The sequence below is a fragment of the Ostrea edulis genome, chromosome 10 (assembly GCF_947568905.1).
Source record: "Ostrea edulis chromosome 10, xbOstEdul1.1, whole genome shotgun sequence".
NCBI lineage: Eukaryota > Metazoa > Mollusca > Bivalvia > Ostreida > Ostreidae > Ostrea > Ostrea edulis.
The window spans coordinates 36,965,692-36,986,621 of NC_079173.1; the positions used below are offsets into that span (position 1 = coordinate 36,965,692).

Sequence of the window (20,930 nt, forward strand, 5' to 3'; positions counted from 1 at the left end):
TGTTATGGTTAATGGAAAGGATATATCATCGATACAAGATGCACCTGAATGGTCTAAAATCTTGACAACCCTACCATCAATTGAATCATGCGATGTTATGGTGTGTCTTGTAAATGAATGTGGATGGGAAGCTCTAAATTAACTTGATACAAAAAGGATAATGATTACAAACGATACACATAGATAACCACATTAGTAATGTAGCCATAGCTGAGGTAACAGACACCTGTGCACCACTCTATTATGTGAAGGCTACCTGTACACCAGACATCAGGCGGGCAGAAGCCCCATATGCCACTTGGGTACTTTTAAATATAGTAACGGCAAACTAACAACTCAACTAAATGACAAACGGGATTATTTCAGCTTCTCCATTGTCAACTAGTCCTTAGGCTGAAAATATATATAACAGGAACGTTACGTATAGCCCTACAAAACACGAGAATACTATTGAGTAACTGAAATATTAAACGCTGCGTAAAAAACAATTTTCTTAAAGCATAGCTTTCTATTCAATAGTTTGAAATGTTCCTTTTGTATAGGACAAATTTAAATGTCCTGATTATATTGATGATTCTATATAATGACGAAGAAGCTCACAGGAATGCCATCGATGAATGCGATCGAATTTGGACCTAATGTGTTTACTAAAAGTGTAATGATGTCAACATGAGAGAGAGAGAGAGAGAGAGAGAGAGAGAGAGAGTCAGTCGCTTCATAAAAAGTTTTCCATGTATAGTTTTACTCTAAATATTCTGAACGACACAATATATCTTAAACTATAGAGGAATTTTCTTTAAACGTCTTGTGGGATATGCATACTTAACATTTGCGGATACAGGAGGTAAATTATGAAATTGTAGAAAAAGGGAAACAAACTGTCCTGTAAAGGTGCAAAAATGCCCTGCAAGGCAGTTACAGATGAAATAAAAGGAAAACATACCAATTACTTTATGTGCATGATACAAAATATCTATACTTCTGGACTTCTTATATAATTCAAACTAGAAACGGTTGAAAACGAATCGAAATGAATTCGTGTTTAGTTTTTCCTTGTTTAGCTTATAGAAGTTATGAGATTGATCACTGTTCGTTATCTTCACCTTTCATTGGTGTAACTAACAAACGGAATAATTCGTTTTTAGACTTTGCTTGTTATTAGTATCACTCTACGTAGATCTACATGTAATCATGAAATTGGAAATAACCAACAGCGATCAATCTGATAAATCCCATAAAGAAAACAAACTTGAGAGTAGGACAAACATGTACCCATGGAACATTAGAAGTCGGATCAACTACATATGAGGGGTAAGTAGGAAAATGGAGTGATTCGTAGTTAAAATCCGTATGTAACAAGCGAGCCGTTAGACAACATTCGACGTAGAGACTGGTTGTATTTGCAATCAGTTTCTTCTTGTCAATGTCATTTAATGTATACCACTGGCTGATGAAAACAAAACACTTTAACTACTCGATGATACAAAGTTTGTTCATAGCTACAATATAGGTGTTGAAGGGACTACTGGACCTTCCTACATTACAGAAGAGCTTGTGTCTCGGAACTTGCGTATTAATCCAGTGCTACTTTGTATTAGTGATGAAACCTGCCTATTGCTCATGCGTGCTTAATATATACAGGGATATGCCTGTATTAATTAACGATCTCTTTTCTGATAATTCTGTACAGTCCAGGTATGGGAGTGACGTCTGTAAAATAAATTCGATCCCTTTATATTCTAATGAAAAAAGGTTCCGAGTCGTCTCTTTAAATATTCTAACCTTATAAACATTTGTGCTGTCTCTTAGGAACATTATTTACTTAAAGTTTGTTCTATTGTATGTCGTAAAACATGTATCTCAAATCAATTCAGTTTATAGCTTAGCATAATTACAAGAAGATCACGCACAAGTTCTAGATTAGTTTAATGACAGGATTGTAGAACTTCCTTGCAAACATGTAAGTATAGTGTATAAATTGGAGATATTTCTATACTGTTTGGATGTAAGGTTTTTAGATGATACACATATTTTCCGTTCTCCTCATTTTCTGTTACTTCGTATCTAAAATCATTAATTTACTTGAAATAAAACGTTTATGAAAAGTGAAGATAACGAACAGTGATGAATCTCATAACTCCTATAAGCAATACAAATGAGCAAAGAAAGAATTAACATCCCAATAAACTATTTTTGGCCAAATCATGGCTTTGATAATGCCTTTGTCGACACTTTTTGAACCATTGATAAATATGTTCTAAGATGGCTTTCTCATATTTATCAAATTAAAGAAATGTTTCATTCTCGTGAAACATTGAAGATAATAAACAGTGATCAATCTCATAAAACTTATAAGCAATACAAGATGAAGAAGTCAAACACGGACCCCTGGACATATCAAAGGTAGGATAGAGTAAGCATCTCCTATTGATCGGCCATACACGCCGTGAACTTTCAGATCAGATCCGTAGTCAAAATTAGAATGTAAAGAAAATTATTTTTAATGATACTTAACCTTGTGGGTAACATGTAAATCATAATTAAGTATTTTGGCCTTATGAATGTTTTCCTTCACATTTACCCGTGATAATATTCCTTTGATCTTGACAAAAAACAAACATTTTTCTTCACCATAGGAAACATGTGCACCAGTAGTAGTCTTTGTTCTTCCCACAATTTTAAGGTGTTGGATGAACAGACAGACACACAGACTAACAATGACAATAAATTATTTGTACAAGGTTTAACATAACTAGGAGTTAAGGAAATTTCTTGTAATAATTTTCTAATTTGTGAATTTGGTCATCTTCCGTTACAAGTATACCTATAAACAATAAAATGACAATTTGTAAATGCTGGAATCTCAGATAATTATCTCAATTTTTTTTTAGGATGATGTGATAAAATAACGAAATTATGGCTGGATATGTACTAATTGAATAAATTAAATATAATAGGCTAAGACAATTTTTAAATGCAAATGAGTGTGATATTTCTTACAAAATCATTCATATAAACACGTACATGATGTATCTCTATGTTTGCATGCTTTAGGTCACAGGATGTGACGTTGTCAATTTTAATTTTAAAATGAGGCCACAGTGACCTACTTCGGGGATGCGACACACTGTTCCCATGATGCATCAACTGACCAATTTAGATAGTCATAACCCTCACAATGTGCAGGAAATGATTAGGACACAATTTACATGGATAGTCATAATTCTAAACAGAAATATTAATTTTTTTAAACCACAGTGACCTACTTTTGAGTCATGACACTCGTGTCATTCAAGTTGCATCAGCTAACAGGTATGATAGTACTAAACAATGTGGAGGATATGATCCGGAGACATTTACCATAAAATTCCAAAAATGAGGTCACCGTAAAGTATTTGGGGGTTGGGGTTGGTTCTCGCTCAGGAACCAGTAAAATACCTTTCAATTCTGTGCATATGCATTTTCATATTATGGTCGGCTATACGTTATGGTTTTAGAAAGACGACTGTGATAAACTGCGGATAAACTTACTTATATGTATCAAACTTAAAGCCATCATTATCATTTGATTATTCTATTGAATTGAATCACAGTGTCTAGATATATTTAGTCACGATTTTGACAGATAACGTAAGAGGTTTTTCTTCTTTTTTGAATCTAATTTTTTATGCTATTATAATCGAGATCGGTATACGGAATCGATTATATTTGGTTTTCGTACTTTTTTACATGGAAATATTTACAAAGTTAGAAATGCTATTAGTTTTGCAAATTTATTTGCTATTATTGGTTTCACCAAAGTTTGTAGAATGGTAATATCGATATTCCAAAAAAGATATTCCTTCCACTAACAACGTGACAATTGTACTGTACATATGTTACTTTTTATCCATTCATTACCTCTTTGTTATTGTTTGTTTTATGTTTGTACTTTCATGCCTCATGTGAGGCCAAAAAGTGAAATAAAAGTTTTCAAAGTTTCAACTTTTATAACACCCCATGTTTTTCATTCTATAATCAGAATTTATAGTTTTAATTTTCTTATAATGTTAGATTTCTGTTGTGTTTCATTCATTGTGTAACACCAACTTTGTTGTTGATCGTACTTTTTTGTACTATTATGCTCCATGAAAGGTGTAGATAACGAACAATGATCAATCTCAGAACTCCTATCAGCAATACGAAATAAATAGTTGAGCAAACACGGACACGTCAGAGCAGGTCCCTAGGAGGAACCTCATAGTGACATAAAGAAGTTTTAAATTTTCATTTTCTTTTTAGTATATGCCCCGTTTCATTCATTTGTTTTTAATAGTCAGTAGGACTTTCCACCTTTTTGTGGAAACTTCCACCTTTTTGTGGAAAGTCCTATTGATATTGCTCTGATTATTGTCATTATTCTACCGCCTGAGGCTTTTAAAACCGTACCGACAATCTATATACATGTACTCCATTGACTTCCCGAGAGAATTGAAATTATTGAATGACATGCCAATCTGGATTTAGACCAAGGAATGCATATGAGTGAGTGTTAAATGATCTTACTAATAAATGGTTAAAAAAATAGATGATTGAAAGTTTACAGGGGTTTCTGTTTATTGGTTTGTGTAAGCCCTTTGATACAATGAACCATGGCGTTCGTTTACACATACTTATCTCGTTTGAAATTTTCCACAATGCTGTTAAACAGTTTCAATCTTTTGCAAATCTTTTTTAAACTGGATGCCCATTAAGGAGTATTTTTATGTTTATAAAGGTTGTTGTTGTTCAAAATTTTAAACATTCAAATCCCAAATTACCTAAACGTGTATTAATATACAAAAGATGTCAGCTGTACCTAAACCCGATGGAATGATTATGTCAAATTTCTTATATTTACCAAGAGTTAAAACTGCAAGTTATATACGTTCATACACCTATTCATCTGCATTTCTTTGGAACAAAACATCACAAAATGTTCGAAACTATGATTCGGCGGGCATTTCAAAGCTATGTATCTGATGGAACGTTTTAAACGGCATAAAATAGAAGTAGCTCTTAAATATTCTTTAAAATATATATTTCATGTTTACGTATCTTATGTTTGTATATGTATTATAATACAGGAACCACAATGAAAACTACATGTATGCTAATTTGTGTCATCTTGGATAAATAAAGCTTATTAATTTTATTATTATTGCTCAGAATGTTAGTCTAAACTACGTAACATCTTCATTTATTTTTTGTGACCCCTTTAAAGAAATTGTAAGGTTTATCCTGCAAAATGAATATTCAAATTATCTCGAACCCTTACAACACAAAATGTAGATAATTGCAAGATGCATTACTGATTTAATGATTCCAAGTTTAAGGGGTCAGTCCCGTAAATAAGCGGTCGTAAGGGGTCAAAAGCATTTTCTAAATATCTCAGAAACTGAAAAGATTTTGTTAAGCTTTATTGAAGGAAACTTTATTTGTACGTTCTTGTTTACGTAGTAAGAAATTTTTTGAAAAATAATGTATGAAACATTACTGTTTTCTATCTCCTAAATCAAAAAAATATTGTATAAAACATTATCAAACATGAATTGGTCAGAATGTGACTCTGAACAATATGCCATCTTCAGATTTTGTCTTATATCCACTTGTAAGGAATTTAGAGGATTATTCCCCAAAACTAAATATCCTAATATATTTTGAAAAGTAAAACATTTTATTAAACATTACAGAACAAAAGATGTAGATAATGAGAGGTTTTATTCAACTATATCAAGTTTTAGTGATCAATCCCTTGAATAAGAGACTGAAAGGAATAAAAAATGCTTTCTAATTATCTCTAAAATGAAAAAGAATTTCTTAGGCGTTAATATTGAACCAAAGTTGTTTATTTTAGCGTTCTGTAAGTTCTAACTTCTGTAAAAAGATAATTGATTACGTACAATGTACATGTCATGGATTTCTAAGTACAAAATTTCAATGTTTTCTATTTCTTTTGAAAAGCATAAAATTGTTCAGAATAGGAATCTAAACAATATACCAAAACTAAATTTCATGATTTCCCGGGATGGAAATTCTGACCCCAGGGCTGGACCAAACTTGGTATATAGTGTTTATGTGTAAAACATTTAAAATACATGTTCTTTCATGCTATCAGCACTAAATTGAAACTTTAATGATCTTAGGGGTAGGAGTTTTGGTATCAGGGTGGGACCAAAATGGTCAGTTATCAAATGAGTTAATTGAACAGTTTAAGCTTTATGTTAACTTCCATTCCAATTCTTTTCAAATTGGGTATGAAGCATCTTTAGGACGAAGGGGACATAAATCATAAATTTCAGGACTCCTGCACCCCAGGGACTTAAAGGGTTGGACAAAAATCGCCAACACTTGACCAATTCAGGAAAAAAACTTCTCTACAGCCGCACATCTGTAAGATAAACTACATGCACAGTGATGTAGGGCAGGAACGTTTCTACTATGATTATAAATTTCATGATCCTCGTTGTAGAGGTTCTAACTCCAGGGTGAGGTCAAACTTGGTATGAAGTGTTTATGTGTAAAATATTTAAATAACATCTTCTCTAGTGTTATTGATACTACACTGTAAATTGAAACTACATGCATATGAATATATACAAGAAGTAGGAAGTGTTGTACCACATTAGTAAAATAAAAAAGTCTCAAATAGTAAGGACAATAATCACTATAATAAATCTGGCCCCAACCTGAAACCAAAACACTTATCCTCTTGGATCCATCTTCACAAGTCAAGGGTTATTGATTCGTTACCTCACACTAAGCCTTGACACCAGTTACCATTAAGGACATGGTTTGGGACAGCAATAATCAGCCAATGAGATTCCTTGTTTAAGATGCAAATTTGGTAGGACCGAAATGGTCTTACGTGGAGTACTTTTCTCAACATCATGAACATTGTGTGATTATTTTATTGGGACTGAAACGATTCACCGAAATATCAATACTGTTCAATATTAACGCTCGATTCATTGTTTGATTCATTGCCTCGATTTTCATTTCGATACATTTATCACAAGCGGGTTCAGTAAATTTCCGAAAACCAATCGACGGGCACAAATTCTACACCATGTTGTCGATGCCGCGCCATGCACTTTTAGTTTCGTTTCTGATCGATTATAAAAGCCGTTGTCTGATTGACCCCACGCTAAGGCTGCAATAGGTCTGTAAGTCTCGTTTGGTTTCACTTTCGTTTTACTACTTCCGGATACAACAACGTTTGGAACATATACAGTCATAACAGCGAGTCAGCGCTAATATGCAATTTGTTGTATTGTTTTGCGATCGGCTGCACACACAATACTGGGAAAACTCTGTCATGTAGTTTATTTCGGTTCCTAGTCGATGATTCAGTAAGGAAGCGGTGGATACAAATATGTAGGTACGTAATATCATCATAATTCAACAAATAATCATAATGTCTAATCAACACACGTGTGTATAAACTGACAGAAAATACTGGACGCGTTGTATAGTTAGTTCAGAGGAGGAGTAGGCCTACAAAAGATTTTGACAGACGAACTGATAAAAATAAAATAATGTAAAGAATTTACTACAATTTCGGAAATTCCTAAATTGTGGGTGGGGGAGTTATACTCCGTTATTGATTTCAACATTTAATAACATCTTTTACTACATAATTCCCTTCTGCCAGAAAAAGGGAAGGGACACTAATATATTGTATCAATATAGAAGAAAAATAACCTTGCTAGAAAAGGGGGAAGGGTTGAGAGGACACACTTGATACTACTTGCCTGTATGATTAAATTTTGTATTGTGTTTCAAGAGAACTCGTATATCGTTATTGTATGATTAAGTAAAAGTGCCACATGGACTTGATAAGAATGATTGTAAATCTCATATTCTGTGCTGATTTCAGAACTACAACTTTGTTGTGTAGTGAACCACTTTAAGTCAATAAAAACACCAACTTATGGTATATTACTTTTTTATAGACACAAAGTTACGAAACCTGCTAAGCAGAAGCATCTGCCTTAAAAGTACATGTAGGAACCGAAGTTGATACTGCTACCAATATAACTGTACCAGACAACAATGAAGTGCATCTACATGATCACGAGTATACAACATCAAACCCTCAACATGTAAAAAGGTACAGTGTACGATACAAATATTGTCAATACCAGATACTAGTACATCAAACCAGATAGTTCAGTGTCAGGTGGTTTTTCTGTATATTCTTCATTATCATTTCAGGGTTATCTAAATTCATATGCACATCAAATACAATAATGATATTGTTTTTGTTCTTACAGCTTCCCTTGAAGACTTGGATGTTGTAAACTTGCAGTGTGAAATATACCTACGTAATTATAGGAAATTATTCATGACAATTGGGAACATCATAATTAAAATACCCTTGAAAGGTATGTTTTAGCAGTTCGTTAAGGAAAAAATGAACAATACACTTTCTATACACTGACTAGTTATCAATTTCACAGGTCAGCGCAGATTTCACAATATTCAATTAATACCTAGTAATTTTTGGGGGGTATCAATGTTGCTGTATCCACCATTTTCTGTGGATATTTTTCATATGTTCATGAAATTTTATTTGAAGGAATCATAGACACGGTTGTGAGTGTCCAATCAACTAAAATACCAAAGTCAGAAGAATTGAAGATTGTAATGGATGCAACAGAAGTGACATTATATAACCAAATTGATATGAATAGCCAGTATTTCGCTTACATTAATTACAAGAGTCGCCACAAAGAAAAGACTTTAATGTGTATTACACCTGATGCAGCTTTTTTCCAATCTGTATGCTGATGAAAGGTGAAGATAACAAACAGTGATCAATCTAATAACTCCTACAAGCAATACAAAACAGATAGTTGGGCAAACACGAACCCCTGGACACAGTAGAGGTGGGATCAGGTGCCTAGGAGGAGTGAACATTCCCTGTCGACCGGTCACACCCGACAAATCTGCTTCGGTAATTGTGAACCATTTTGGCATTTTAGAGAAGTTGCAAGTTGGTGATATGTTCTGGCGGACAAAGGATTTTATATATTTGACAAACTTTCAAATGACATGCATATGACACTTAATATCCCTTTCATTCTTACAAATAAATCCCACTTCTCAAAAGAAGATGCACAACTTTGCTATAAAGTTTACAGATGCAGAGTACATGTTGGATGTGAAAATGAGAGAACGATTTTTAAAACAAAAAATCCTTAGCCATATTATATCATAGTATAAATATTGATCTGACAAAATAGTTCAGCTTTGTGTGGCACATGTGAATTTGGAGGTTTATATATTTTATATATATATATATTATAATGTTCATTTTCTTTTTCCGAGAGAGAGAGAGAGAGAGAGAGAGAGAGAGAGAGAGATAATTAACTAATGGAGACAATTTTTGCCAGTCCATTTTAAGTTTATCTAATTCATTTCTTTCCTTATAACTATCCTGGTTGATTTGATACAATTGTTTCCAATCATTTATAAAGGCTTTAACTGTTAATTGATTTTTTTGACATCTATTCCTATATATATATATATTGATTATTATAAGTAATGCATTGTATAACCTGAAATGTTTTTGTTTTGTATCCCCAAATATAAAAGTTTTGACATCAAATTCTATTTCAATCTCCTTTGAATTGCAATATCTGATAAATTCTGATAATAATTGTTGTACTTTTGGACAATCCCAAAGTAAAAGGTATATTGTTTCGTCTTCCCTCTCACAAAAAGTGCATAGTTTAGAATCTACTCTACCTAATTTGTACATATAGCTATTAGTAGTTAAAATGTGGTGGTTAACTTTGTATTGAAACCATAATAATTTGGAATCCAATGTAGTCAAGAATGGCAGGTGTGTCCAGATGCCAATGTTTGCCCAACTCTAATTTTGCATTCCTTTTAGCAGTTATGAGATTGATCACTGTTCGCTATCTTCACCTTTTCTCTACCAAAATTATAGATTTTATGTATAAAACATTTAAATAAGATCTTATTTAATGCTGTTGATGTTAAATTGAAACTATATAGTATTAAGAAGGAGTAGATAATCCTTTTCAAAAATTGTAACTTCCTGGGGTAGGGATTTTGCCTCCATGATGGGACCAAAATTATCTTAGTGAATATTGTTTTTATCATTTGAAAAGCCTCTTTGATTTTATAAAACTTAAATGCATATTTAGGAAAACTAGAAAGGATCGCATCAAAATTGTGAAGTTTGCAACTCCAGGGTTTGACTCTATGACGGGTCGAAATTAGTCATATCGTATTAATGTTAGATATATAGAGGATATCTATATTGCGTGTTTTGATATTTGGTTTATTCAACGAGTTGATATGGTGTGTTTATTCGCGAGGCTTGACGCTTGTGAATAAATAAACCATATCAACGAGTTGGATAAACCAAAATATCAAAATATGCAATTATAGATGTTCTATTTATCTCATGCATCTTCTTTTCGCTTAATTTTGAGATGATCCCCAGTATGGTACAAACAGCTGATTGAATTTGTTTTGAATCCGTGGCTCAGACGTCGTACTTATCAATCTTCCTTACGCGGGAAAAAACAGTGCGTTTCTAATCGATTCCTGTACATGTATATTATAAAGGACATTAAAAAAAAAAACATGGATGAAAGAATTGGTTTAGAAGGGTTAATCACGGTTTTTCAATTCCAACAAAATAAAAACTATTGTCCGAGGATTTATTTTTGACGTAGGCCTGACCTTCTGATAAAAGTTTGATGTCGCCATCTTTTTGAAATAAAACATATGTAACAACGATCAATGAAAATAACATTTGAATGCAGCATTATTAGAATGTTCAACAGTTTAAAAGTAGAAGTGTTTGTGTATTTAGGATTTTATTCACAAGGCGTTTTTGAATCTGAGAGCGAGAGGCGCAAGCCTAAATTTTCCAGCCCTTTATCGGTAATGGTGACGTCTCTACATGAGTGATCAATTCTCGAACGTGACGTTAAACATTATACTACTAACAAACTATAGCTCTTGGGATTAATGGTACTTTTAACTAATACTCAGGTGACCAATAGGTAAGGCAAGTTGGCCTCTTGTTTTGTAATATATGCTTGTTTCATTCTAAAAGGAAGGCAAAACATTTGTTCATATGAATTGTGCAGGTTTCAAATATTTCAATTCATTTATGTTCAACTTCAAAGCTTCAGAGCATTAAAGGAAACAACTGTTAATTCTGTATTTGTGATTTGCATACTAGTATTGGTTTTGGAATGCCTTATTTTGCAAACATGTCATGCACATTTGAAAAGCTTCTTTTTAGCATTGTAGCTATTACATGTACTAAAGATATAGAGCCTCACGGCTGGTGTGACCACTCAACTGGGAGTGATTACTCCTACGCACCTGATCTGGTGTGTCAAGGGAGTCTTTGTTTGTCCTACTATTAATTAATGTTGCGCTCTTTCAAGGAATTATGAGATTGATCACTTTTCGTTATCTTCACTTTCACTCGAATAAAAATTCCTTCAAGTTTTGATAATTAAGTTTAATCACATGATTGTATTAAAATACTGATTTTTTGATCTGTTGTTGAAAACTTTTTCGGAGGGGGGGGGGGGCTAAATCTATTACAGGTGGCTACAGTCCCTGAAACGTTCTTCTTTCCCACTTGAACGGTGAACGCACGGTGAGCGAACGGTGAACGAACGCAGAGCGAACGGTGAACGCAATTTGGTGAACGATGAGCGAACGCAGAGCGCAAAGTGAACGGTGAACGAACGCTGAACGCAAAATGGTCTATTTACTCGGAATGTTTCGAATTTTTTCCAGGGATTTTACTTATTTCATAATCAAGTAATAAAATACATGTACATGTATATTTCATCAATTAATAAAAAATGAAATAAACCGGAATCGTGATACAGCATATTTTACAATTCTGGATATATTCAATGTAATGTATTTTTGTACAAGTACCGAATATACATGTATATATTTCATGAAATTATCGCAAATTGTACATTAATACACGCAACAGTCATACACAAACAAAAGTAAATTTCGTATGTACATTGTGTATACATGTACCATTACATGTACAGATACATTTAATGCATGGGTATAATATATATACAATGCATGTGAAAAGTAAAACACTGTAGTCTACATGTGTAGTGACATCCATAATTTACAGGTGTTCATGTATGGCTTCAAACTTTATGAGCTCGATCGTTTGGGATACCTGTAATTAACAAACACCCCCGAAAGGAGTCAAGATAGATGCAGTAAACAAACAATACGGACGGTATACTCTGTGTCAACACCTCAACACTCCTAACAGTATTAATATTCCAACTTAAATTTTGTGTCATTCATTTGTCGCAGCTATATCGACCCGAGGAAATAATCCTAGAATGTATGCACATGTAAGTACAAAACTTACTATTTTTATTATTTATGTGACCATAGATTGCAGTTAGATCGTGCAATATTTGTATATATTTGATATAGATAAAACTGTTTATTGTACTGAACTACCCTTAGAATGTTTAAAGGCTAATGCAGAAACGTACAAGATAAACAATTACATCTTTGCATTAAGGACCAATGTTAAAAAAGTTTCAAATTTGGCAAGAGTACTAAATATCAGTTTATTGACAATGTCTTTCATAAATATAGGCGTAAAAATCGGTCCTACTAAACAGAGTACGGTAGAGTACTTTAGAGTACGTTCGCTGGTAAAATTTCATAATTTAGTGCAATTTAACTGCTGTTCGTAGAAGTTGTTACTTTAGTTTAGCCTAATGAATATATATCTGGAATATGTTGTGTTTGTTTTCGTTATTTTAGGAATTATTTTGAATTACAATCTACCGTTTGATCCCGATCAACCTTAACTACATATTTACAATAAATATTAGAGCATTACAATTAAATTTTCCAGATTATGCCTTTATTTTATTTTCTAAGTATCAAATCTTTTTATTGTCAACTGAACAGTGAATTCCTTGAAAATATATTAATAATTGGTATTTTGAATTAAATAAAAATGAAATAATTACATCTAAGAAGATGACTAGGGTAATTGAGTTCTTTTATGATTACCGCTGTCGTTTTCAATCAGCACTGGAATTATTTGATTGATTTCAATTAATGATTGACCAGTGGACAAGAAAAGAAAACATAAAATAAATTAATGAATTAAAACGGGAGGTTAAAAAATGACATAAAAACCCCTAAAACAACAAATAGGAAAGGAAAATCAAAGATTATGAATTCCGAGTAACTGTCAATCATATATGAAATTAATTATTGATGTAATGTGTCACTTCGCTCAAGGCTTTCTCCAAACAAAATACTAATAATCGGGATCGGGATGCCATCAATCTTGAATAAATTGACTTGTGTCGCTAAAAAACAAATACTTTTGAAAAATATTGCAATATTATTTTATAATCATGTCTAAGTGGTATACATACAAATACACAATTGAATCGCATCAAATTATGAAACTTTATCAGCATACTCCAAAGTACTCTAACGTATTCTGTTTAGTAGTACCCCGTAAAAATAGCAGTTTGACATTCTGACACGTACATACGGTACAATGTACATTGTGTAGCATCATTTGAATTTATTTTTCAAAGTAGGGGGGGGGGTGACTTGTTTAAAACTCTTGTCAAGCAATGCAAAATAATTATAATAATTTGTGCTTTTGCCCGAACTTGTAAATGCTAAATCGTGAACACAGGGGAAGAGGTTTTCATTACCAGAAACTGCCTTATTTTTGTACTTGGGTTAAATTTATAACGACAAGCTCTTATATTCGTCTCTCATTTAGAATTGTTTTTAACAAAAGCTCAAATAAACCTTTCGGCATTCACAGTGGATAATCCTGACATTTTGCACTTCAAAATTAAATTTCTGATATTGTAAGAAAGTCTCCTTCCACTCTTACGCACATGTTCAATTTTCATTTTCACCTTGCTATCAAGATTGGTCCTTTCACTACGGTGTTCCGAATGACAATGAAAAGACTGAACGATGAACGAACGGTGATCGCACGCTGAACGCTTTGTGAACGGTGAACGAACGGTGAGCGCACGCTGAACGCAAAACTGTGAATGGAGAGCGCACGGTGAACGCACGCTGAACGAATGGTGAGAGAACGAAAAAATGGTAAAGTAGAACGTTTCAAGGACTGTAATGCAAAGCACAGATTGTGTTTGTGTCTTGAATTTTGTTTCTGAAAGGTGACTATAACGATCAGTGACAAATTTCATAACTCCTATAAGCAATACAAAATAGATAGATGGGCAAACACGGACCCCTGGACACATCAGAGGTGGGATCAGATGCCTAGGAGGAGTAAGCATTCCCTGTCGACCGGTCACACTCGCCATTAGCCCTATATCCTCATCAGGTGAACGGAGTTATCTGTAGTCAAAATCAGTATGCCAAGAACGGCCTAACAATCGATATGAAACACGTCAGACAGCATTTGACCAATGATAGGTTGTATTGACGAACTAGATCGTTATAACGACCATAGAATTTGCGAAATGTGTATTTTAAGGATGCAAATAGTTATAATTGTATACTATAGTATCTTTATGATTAGATAATTCTTCGATTGAATAATTGTTTCCTGTATTTCTCAAAACGATAAAAGGGGTATTATCTTAAATGTACACAATACACTTATCTATCAGAATGATTTGTAGTGATTTGTGTTAAAGCTATATATGCCGTATTCTTTGGATATCACCGTAGGAATAAAAGCAATTTATTCTTGATTACGTGACATTACACGCGGGATTTCTTGGCTTCAATTACATGGTGCCGTGAAAATGTGTACGGCCTGCAGGCTGTTGACGGGACACATTTAGAAATACAGACAGTCAGACAGAAAACAGGGTAGAGAGAACATAGCAATAGAAGGGGAGTAAGATTTTATGTTTAACATAAAATCACTATTGAGTACTGCAATATACTGTAACTCCCATAATGTTTCTAACGATATTTTTATCTTGCGCGTGAGCACAACCATAAAAAACGTCACCCCTTCACAAAAAATATTTTAGAAAGTCACCTTTTTCTCCTTACATTGAGTATACTAGTATATGTACTAATTAAATATCCGTATATAATTTGTCAAAATTCCCATATCGTATTATTTTTCGTAGTTTATCATACTGACAAAACTTTGGTCTAGTTTTTAACATCAAACAAAATACTGTATAATACTGCACGTATACCTTAAGTGGTTGAAAGTATGCTTTTTAAAGAAAACCATTGTCTCTCTTTTCCTAAATGTAATGGTTCAGAAAATTGGTAAAATTCCGAGGAAAAAGAAACAAGATATCCCAATTTTTGACACATTTTTTTTTCAAATAGAAATTCAAATTATTTGGGTCAACATGAAGCTATCACTTCAGAAAATCCGACATGAGGACAGTACATCGTTTGAGAAGTTCTTTGCCTTGAACAAAATAAACTTTAAAAGTCTAAAGAGACAATGACATGGCAAAGCATTTTCAGTTATGCATGCAAAACCAACTCTGGAGATATCTACCCAGTTTCTAAGATCAGAAACATTTTCAGAAATCCATGTACATAAATGTAATGAATTTGAACATTTCAGAATGTGATCATTTGCTTTTTAATCCAACACAAATTTTAGGCTCGTGCAACAGCAATTTCATTCTCATAATGTCCATCCATGTTCATTGTATTTGACGCTATCTCAATCAATGTTCTGTCTCAACCTGTTCACACATTGTGCCAAAAGAAATTTTATATCATTTCATATAATTTCTTCTTGCAGGTTTATCTTACTGTTACCAATATGCATTCTTACCACGAGAGTTGCACTTGCGCAGGACACAACACCCCTGGACGAATGTTTCCACAAATCAAATTCACTTCAGATAGAGAGTGGAACATTTCATAATTTGATTAAAAATGGAACGAATGTGATATTCATGGACTTAGTATTTTCTCAGGGATCCAATACAGACAATGCTGAATTCCTTGAGAGACAAACAGTACAGCGTTGGGTATGGATAGAGAAGAAGTACCAATATGTCCTGGGGTACCCAGAGGATGTAGATGTGTACAGCTTTGGCCTTTTGAAAGCTAAACAAGAGTCGCTCAGTGTCAAAATATCCATCGGCAGCTTTTCAGAAGTTTGTAAATCAAAGTTTGATATTTACCTTTCACAATACCTGCTACACATGATAGGTGAAAACACGACCCATAGTTTTAAAGTATCAGATGGATACATTTGTCATTCAAACGTCATCGCCGATGAAATACGATATTTCGTAAGTGATAAATCGGGCGTTCAGATTGGATATGATTTTATGTGCATCGCGGATGATGAAGAGGAATTCACTACGGTTGGAAAATCCTATATAACTTATATTGTCATTTTTCTAATCTTTTTGGTGTATGCTTTCTACCCGCTTATTATAGAGTTATCGTTTTATGTACGAGACACGGAAAACAGATTTGAAATGTACTATATGTCTGACTCGCCTTACAGTCTTGTCAGATTTTGTAGGTGTTTGATCTTTACCGGAAACAACAAGTACTACGCAGCAATGCGCATTATACTTTTAATTACCAGCGTTACGTCATTTGTTTATTTACTTAAATCACAAGTATATGAGCTATGCAACTGCTCTTTGAAATCCTCAAACAAAGAACAGGATTTTCAACATGCTGAAAACTACTACACCACCTTCGGAATTATCTGGGGTATTTTCAATTTCCTTCTTCTCAATGTTGCATCGTTGTTAAACTCTGATGGCATTCTAGACGATTTCGTAATTGTTGACTTTACTCTCTTTTGTTCATGTAATTATGATTTCATCATTAGATTAATACCAGTGGCTGTTTTCCTAAAGGATCAACGTCCAAGTGACTGTAATCAAAAACCACAAAAACCATTGACTTCGTTAAAAATCCAAAAGTTATCCTTAATTTTAACTTACAAGTTTTGGTCCAAAGTACTCTTTATTAACAGTACTACTTCCAATCTTCGCTTTTCTCACATCCAATCCATTATTGTATTTCCTTTAAACGTTTTACTGATTTTATGTAATACGTTCTGTCCTTTGGTTTTTATGCTTTATGCGTTTTATATAAAATGCATTTCGTTGGTGGGTATATGCATATTTCCAAACACTAGCGGTCAAAGTGCCAGTGTTATTGGCAGTATTTTCACCCATGGAGGGGCTCTGGCCTACATAATCACTTCTTATAAATGTTCATTGAATATTTTCTTTTACGGTATAAGTTATCTCATTCAGTTTTTTGTATACACTGTGCTTTTAGCTGTACCCCATTTTTCTGTAGAAACATTTATATATGTTATATTTATTAGTTCTTTTATGTTATACATTTGTCGCTATTATTATCAATTTACAAAACTGTATAGAAATCTTCTAGACGAGATCCTTGATCTTACGGAGGATAAACGCATTCCTATAAAATGTTTCGAGGAGATTGTTGATAAACATTTCCCCCTTAGAGTAGAAGTATTCTTTCTGTTAATAAAGATAATATCATCTGCTTCATTTTTTGCTATAATATTTGATACGATGAAAAATGTTGGATATGTAAAAATCGGTGCCCAACCAGATCTGAATACTTTTATAACACTTCTCTTCCTTTTTGGACCTCCACGCTTTGTTGAAGCTCTGCTTGTAACTGACTTTACAAGCAGAGTCCATATGAAGCATTTAGAAATAAAGAAAATTGTCGAAGGAATGCAAGATAAAATAAATGACAACTCTGTTACGACAGTTAATATTTTATCCGAAACAGAAATTTACCAGTTAAGGAAAGGTGCATGTTTTAATTTTATATATAGAAAATGCCAAACAAAATTTGAACACCCTGACATAATTTATCATGACAACAGTACAAAAAAAGAAGCATGTGAAAATTGCTGGCGAAATCGGTGTCTTAAGAATTGGTGTGTCAAAAATTGTCCAAATTGTTGTCTATGTTTTAACTGTGTGGTTCGTTTCTTCTGTACACTTTATTGTGGGTGTATATGCCCTGATCATTCGAATAAATGTCAGTATTGTCTGATATTAAAAGTAAAAAAACAGAAAAACCATTCAATCGACGTCATAACAAATCGTATTGAAGATCATCGTTGCTACATCCCACTATTAGATGAGCCTGAGAATCAAAATAGTCCTAAAACTAGAGAGGACACCAATCCTAAAACTTTGGAGGACACTAATTCCATCAATCAGGAGGACACCAATCCTAAAACTGGAGAGGACACCAATCGCACTACAGTAAAGGAAACTAGAGTATAAACGCAATAGGACACTAAACCAAACACTTAATAAAACACCAATCTTAACACTCAATAGGACACCAATCTTAACACTCAATAGGACACCAATCTTAACACACAATAGAACACCAATCTTAACACTCAATAGAACACCAATCTTAACACTCAATAGAACACCAATATTAACACTCAACGGTGACCGCACGCTGAACGAACGGTGAACGTGATGTTTTGTATGCATTATTGTAATGTGATGTTTTGTATCCATTATTGTAATGTGATGTTTTGTATTCAGTATTGTGATGTGATGGTTTGTATGCAGTATTGAAATGTGATGGTATGTATGCAGTATTGAAATGTGATGTTTTGTATGCAGTATTGAAATGGGATGTTTTGTATGCAGTATTGAAATGGGATGTTTTGTATGAAGTATTGAAATGTGATGTTTTGTATGCAACAACTTTATATGTATATTCAAGTACCATATTCAGTACAAAACTCTGTTGTATGTTTACAAATGTCTTCACAAACCGGCTCCTGGATATTTCTCCGAATTGATAACAATATGCAAACCGACGAGATTGGAATCAGCCTGTCTTGTTACAATGTCTGTAACCAGGACAAAGACTTATGGAGAGCGGATATTTGAATGACTTCAGCGACACTTTGGAACGGTTTGTCATGTGAATTTAAGGGTGTTTAGAAACTTGACTCTTTTAGAAGAGGTTTAAAGACCCACCTCCTTAGTCAGGCTTTTAATGTGTGATCTGTGATTTTGGTTTTTTTATGTTTATTTATAACATTATTAAATTATGCCAATAGAGTTTTACCTTTTATTTTTTGTGACGCTGTTTTAGAAATCGAGTATTGTTATGTGTATTGATTATTTTGTGGGTTTGATTGTTGTATTTTTATTATACTGTAACGCGTTTTAGAGTATTTTTTATATAATGTAATATAATATACATGTATTTTATCATTTATCATTACTTTTAAATATGTGTTTTTATATCAAGACTACAACCTTTTCATACATGAGGAATGAGACATTCTATCAGAGAAAGTATTAGTTGGGTATACAAGTTGTTTAATGCGCATTTTGTTACGATTTGCGACATAAGCACTATTTATATGTCTGAACATATCTCAGCTTCTTTTGTAAAGCAGATATTCATTACCTTGATAAATTTTGAATTTCATACATACATAGTTTATCCTGTGATACTTCTCGTACTTAATTGTATCATTTGTGTATCACGGTAGATAATGAAATTATACACATGTGAATCAGGGATCTACGATCAAATAAGAAAGGCATGTGTTCCATTAAGAAATAGAATGAAAACATTACCTATCTAAAATGGCCTCAGGCAGAGTGGTTAGTACGTGTACATGTACAAAATATAATGCATATTTCATATATCCCGTTACTTTTGTCATTCTTCTCATAGTTTTGAAAATATTTTGTTCTTGTGATTTTGTTCTATTGAAACAATTGTCAGTATTTTTCAATTTCTTTTAATAAAGCTATATTTTTTCTACGCTGTTTCTGTTGATTTGTTTTACATCTCTTTGAGAATGTTATTTATATTAAGACATCACTACAGTGTAACTGTAGAGTAGATAGTTGTTTGTTTTACGTGTTATTTATATTAAGACATCACTACAGTGTAACTGTAGAGTAGATAGTTGTTTGTTTTACATGTTATTTATATTAAGACATCACTACAGTGTATCTGTAGAGTAGATAGTTGTTTGTTTTACATGTTATTTATATTAAGACATCACTACAGTGTATCTGTAGAGTAGATAGTTGTTTGTTTTACGTGTTATTTATATTAAGACATCACTACAGTGTAACTGTAGAGTAGATAGTTGTTTGTTTTACGTCTATTCGAGATTATTTCACTCATATTGAGACGTCACCAGCTGAAGGTGAAGTACCACAAATTTAAACCTACCCAGAGCGCTCAGAGCCGTGACAGTAGGGATTCTTTATACTATAATCGTATAAACGATACGATACCTTTGTTTTTAAGATATCATCGGAGAGACCCACAGTCCTTACTTTTATAAGCAGAGGGTTTTGCTACCTATGCTTAACGTGTAGATCGGACACAGACACAACCAAGGTACGAGGAGGACTCGAACCAACGACTTTCCCATAACGAAGCCAATGCTATAACCACAGAGCCACTTTACTACACCGCTAATGTTACTACATTACCTTATGTACAATTCACGTTCCATAGAGCCCATTTTAACATTCAATTTAAATGTTTCAACTGTAAGGATGAAAAGGTAGCAAGACTCCCTGACCCACATATTTATAAGCAAAATATATATGTATGGTGCATAGCTTCTGATGAATAAAATGAAAAAGAAAAGATAACGAATATATCAAAATAACGTCAAATGCAGGCCCCTGGAAACACGAGAGGTTGGATGCGATTTAATAGACGGGGTCATTTCCTGTTCGTCGGAGACACCCGCCGTAAACCTGTGATTTTCATTTCTAAATGTCGAGTTTTTGGCGAAGGGGCAATGACTACCTTTCTTTAAGTCTTAGGTTTGATGCAGCCATGACATGAGTGACCCCCGAACTTGCGACCTCCGGGCT

General features: G+C 33.4%; 1 protein-coding gene across 4 annotated transcripts; it reads left to right on the top strand.

Annotated features, from left to right (window-relative positions):
• The first annotated feature begins 1,872 nt into the window (after nt 1-1,872).
• On the top strand, nt 1,873-20,125 carry LOC125665935 (uncharacterized). 4 transcript variants are annotated; one of them, XM_056151191.1, is made up of 5 exons: nt 6,602-7,399; nt 7,974-8,131; nt 8,295-8,405; nt 8,600-8,977; nt 15,818-20,125. In XM_056151191.1, the coding sequence occupies exon 5, from the start codon at nt 15,975-15,977 to the stop codon at nt 18,327-18,329; it is 2,355 nt and encodes a 784-aa protein (XP_056007166.1). In that variant the 5' UTR covers nt 6,602-7,399; nt 7,974-8,131; nt 8,295-8,405; nt 8,600-8,977; nt 15,818-15,974; the 3' UTR covers nt 18,330-20,125. The 4 variants fall into 4 exon arrangements, with proteins under 4 accessions (XP_056007165.1, XP_056007166.1, XP_056007164.1 ...); XM_056151189.1 differs by having other exon boundaries at nt 8,600-8,717; XM_056151192.1 differs by lacking the exons at nt 6,602-7,399; nt 7,974-8,131; nt 8,295-8,405; nt 8,600-8,977 and adding exons at nt 12,169-12,416; nt 13,986-14,150.
• The last annotated feature ends 805 nt before the right edge of the window (nt 20,126-20,930 follow it).